Source organism: Myotis davidii, unplaced genomic scaffold (assembly GCF_000327345.1).
Source record: "Myotis davidii unplaced genomic scaffold, ASM32734v1 scaffold566, whole genome shotgun sequence".
Lineage (NCBI taxonomy): Eukaryota > Metazoa > Chordata > Mammalia > Chiroptera > Vespertilionidae > Myotis > Myotis davidii.
Window position 1 is genome coordinate 1,367,860 of NW_006296617.1, and position 3,949 is coordinate 1,371,808.

General features: G+C 60.5%; 2 protein-coding genes across 2 annotated transcripts in view; both read left to right on the top strand.

Annotated features, from left to right (window-relative positions):
• EHD2 (EH domain containing 2) overlaps nucleotides 1-403 on the top strand; it is a 22,239-nt gene extending 21,836 nt beyond the window's left edge. The window contains exon 6 of the mRNA XM_006772048.2: nucleotides 332-403. Coding sequence (XP_006772111.1) covers nucleotides 332-403 — 72 coding nt within the window. The remainder of the gene's footprint in view (nucleotides 1-331) is intronic.
• GLTSCR2 (glioma tumor suppressor candidate region gene 2) overlaps nucleotides 9-3,949 on the top strand; it is a 15,069-nt gene continuing 11,128 nt past the window's right edge. The window contains exons 1-3 of the mRNA XM_015569317.1: nucleotides 9-519; nucleotides 996-1,060; nucleotides 3,277-3,387. Of these exons, the coding sequence (XP_015424803.1) occupies nucleotides 425-519; nucleotides 996-1,060; nucleotides 3,277-3,387 (271 nt within the window). The 5' untranslated portion in view covers nucleotides 9-424. The remainder of the gene's footprint in view (nucleotides 520-995; nucleotides 1,061-3,276; nucleotides 3,388-3,949) is intronic.

Here is a 3,949-nt window from a genome sequence, read left to right on the forward strand (position 1 = left end):
CCTGCGCCTCCACCTCCACGTCCCGAGAGCCCTCGGGGTCCCGGGGTTCCAGGGTGGGTATACGGACCGGCCGAGAGCTCTGAGGTTGGAACGTGTCTCGCTCCGCATCTGCCAGTCATGGTTCCGATTTTTCTTTTCTAAAGAGACTATTTTTAAAAAAAAATAATACTCCGATTTAAAAATATTCCTGGGCGTCTGGGCAAGATGTTTGGCGAGGGCGAGAGCCAAGGTACCCAAAACCCTCGGCGGACGGGAATCCACGGAGGAGGGCGGAGCCATTTGCCCTTTCTCAAGATGGCTGCCTCCCCGCGCCTTCATCCCCTTTACCAAGATGGCGGCCACCGACGTGCGAAGCGGGAGGTCTGCGCGCGCATGCCCCACACTGCATTTCCGCTTCCGGTAGCCGGAGTCTTCCTTTAACAAGATGGCGGCGGGGAGCAGCGGCGGCAGCGGCAAGCTCCGCTCGAAAAGCGAGGCCGATTCCGGCTTCCTGGGGCTGCGGCCGGAGCGCACGAGCGGGTGCGTGGGGGCGGGACTTCCGGCTGCTGGGCCCCGTTCTGTACGGTCCGGGGAGGCCGAGCGAGCGGGGGGCTTCCGGGGTGCTGGGAGCGTCTGTGCTGGGGATCTGGGTGGGCGGCTGAGGGACTTGGTAGGGTGAGCGGGTACGGGACTCCGGTTAAGTTAGGATTCAGGTAAACCGGTGCTGTAACCTCCTCGAGCCTGTGTGACCCGTGCACCCAGCCTGGCGTCGTGGGCTTTAAGCATTACGTTCTGTAAGCCGACGGCGGAAGCCTTAGCCTGAAGGGGTCCCACCCCGGCCAGAGGCTGCTTGAATGGGCATAAGCGGAAGCCGGGCCCTCCCTGCCAGGCGAAACCTACTCCTTCCGCAGCACCTTGCTCCCTCCCCGACATCTGGAAGTCGATCAATTCCTAGAGGATGTGGCTGACATTTTTTTATTTTTTTGTGGCTGACATTCTGTATTTCCACCTCCCAGGGGCTTGGTGTCGGAGGCCCCCGATGATAAACTCTTCTTCGTGGATACTGGCCCCAAGGACAGAGGTGAGTGAGGAAGGGCTTTGTGGTGTGTTGCTAGGCAACGGTGAGTCGTTGTCGAGCCCACCCTCTGCCTCTGAGAGCGTCAGCGCGGATGACATGGCTCGGATGGCAAACCCTTCCTAAAAGGGGCTTCACTGTAAACTGAAAGGTTCGGCGTGGGCCGGGGTCTCGCACTTGTGACATGAGGCCATAACGCATCCAAAAAGATTTATTCCAGGCACCTGGGTGCAGGTGGGCTGAGACGGAGAAAGGCATCAGCCTAGAGAGCAGGAGAGAGGTTTTCATTTTTATTTATTTATTTTAAAAACATATATATTTTTATTGATTTCAGAGAGGAAGGAGAGGGAGAGACATAGAAACATCAATGATGAGAATCATTGATTGGCTGTCTCCTGCACGCCCCCTACCTTAGATTGGAGTTGGGCTCACAACCCAGACATGTGCCCTTGACCAGAATTGAACCCGGGACCCTTCAGTCTGCAGGCTGACGCCCTATCCACTGAGCCAGACTAGCTAGGGCGAGAGAGGTTTTTATCAATCCTTGCTGGCTGCAAGCCGCTCTGCTGATGTAAGGGTCCTGTCGGTCCTTGGCTCCTCCCATGCCAGGCGTCGTCTGGTTACCTGGGCTCTGCTGTGCTCAGGGCTGCAGGCGTTCTGCAGGGTGTCCGCTGAGCACGGTAAGTCTTTCTCGGCCCCGGTTCATTCTCTTTAACCCTTTCCTAAACAAGAGGACCGGGGATGAGCAGAGAGTAGGCCAGGCCCTGCCGTGAAGGAGTCGGCTTTCCTCTTTGGGGTATCGGAGACCTCAGTGCACAGACAAGCCGGCGGGGGTCTGTCTCGATGAGTAGGTTAGACGTCAAAGAGCGGGGCGCATTCGTTTGCCGAAAAGCAAGCCAAGGACCCGCAGGGAAGGAATCAGACCGGCTTTAGTTACTAACACGTGCTTTGATAAGGGGTAGAGGGCGCACTTGAATGAGTAGGTGAGACACTTGCCTCGACCTGCTGGCTATCATTGGTCGGAAGGCAGGGCCGGGGGGTGCTGAGACAGGTGGGGAGTGAGTGAGGACGGTGAGGGGGTCCGCGGCACCTGGAAACAGACCGGGAACAGGCACCTGCTGTAACGGGGTCAGGCGGGGGGCAGAGCAGGCGAAGGGGTCTGCTTCATGGGAGAGCGTGTGGAGCACGTGGCAAGCCTCTAAGGCTTCACGGTCACGTTGGAGAGCAGTCAGGGGACCTGTTGTCACCAAAGCGAGCGACCAGGAAGAGGGGGACCGGGACAGAGGAGACCTTCAGCGAGGGAAGGTGGTGGACGAGGTGGGTTTCCCAGAAGAGGATCTAGGGTGGCCGTGGGCAAACTACGGCCCGCGGGCCGGATCCAGCCCGTTTGAAATGAATAAAACTAAAAAAAAAACACAAAAGACCGTACCCTTTTATGTAATGATGTTTACTTTGAATTTATATTAGTTCACACAAACACTCCATCCATGCTTTTGTTCCGGCCCTCTGGTCCAGTTTAAGAACCCATTGTGGCCCTCGAGTCAAAAAGTTTGCCCACCCCTGGCCTAGGGGCTCACAGGGCCGTCAGGACCTGCCCTCGGCCGGGGAGGAAGCAGGAGGCTCTGCTGGTGGGACGGAGGCCTGGGAACAGGAGAGCGGGTGTGGGTCCTGCTTTAGGTTAAAGAGGCGGCAGAGAGGCTGCGAGCTCACAGGCTGCCCACACCGCCCGCGAGGTCGGCATCAACCTCATTTTGGAGCTCAGAGGAGCCAGGTCGTTTCCACGTGGTCCCACGGTCCGTGGCGGGAGCGGGTTTTGTCCTGGAGTTCTCGCTTCTCGCTGTGAGGTTTTGGAAGTGAAAGGCTGTTGTGCTGAGAATCGGCCCTGTTGGGTCCTGAGCCCACTTCCTGGCCTCGGTATCACCGGCTTCCTTCCTTGTTGGTCCTCCTGGTTCTGTGGCCATGTCCCCGCGGTGTCTGGGAGCCTCGTGTGTGTGGGGCTGTGGGGCTGACCCCCTCTGTGCCCAGCACAGGGCTGGCCCGGGGGCGGTGTGGTGGGAGGCAGAGCCTTGGGGGCATCCTTCCCCAGGCAGGGGCCTGAGTCAGCCTGGGGCCCCCGGGTCTGCTGGGACGCAGGCCCCGGGAACGGCAGTGTGGTGGGTGCGGAGCTGGTCTTGGGGCACGAGGAGGACTCGGCCTTGACTCCTCTCCTTTCTCCACCCCAGAGCGCGGCAGGAAGAGCACCAAAGGCCAGAAGAGGCCACTGCTCCTCAAGAAACCCCTGCGGGCGGACCTGGTGTTGGAGAACACGTCCAAGATCCCTGCCCCCAAAGAGTGAGTGCCACGCGCTTGGGCCCTGCTTCTCCCGGGCGGGGCCTCCTGCCTGCGCCCGCTCACGTCCTGGCCCTGAAGGAACTCCTGGGGAGGGAGGGAGTGAGGGTCACTTGGAGGGCAAGGTGGGGTCAGATTTGGGCCTTGGAGAACGATTGGAGGGTGTGAGGCAGGGCTGGGGTGCTGCGGCTGGAGCAGGCGAGGGTGTGACCTGGACCTGCCCAGGGATTGGGGGGGTGCGGGGCAGGAGGTGGGTCAGGCCGGGCTTAGTGACTGACCCCTGGAGGAGGGGGCAGGGGGTCAGGCGATGGGTGGACAGTGGGTGGAGGGGGGGGCGGCCCGGAGATGGGCGTGTGGCAGGAGGAGGAGCTTTGGGGCAGTGCTGAGGTCGGTGGTGTGTGGGTGGGAGGTGGCTGGGAGACGTCGGGACAGGGGCCCCAGAGGCGTTGCTTTGCTGGGTCTCAGGCTCAGAGAGGCCTGGGCTGCAGACAGACGGGGAGATGCTCTCTAAGGCTGCCGGGAGGAAGCTGGCCTGGGGAGGGAGCCTGGGAGAGGGGTTGCTGGAGA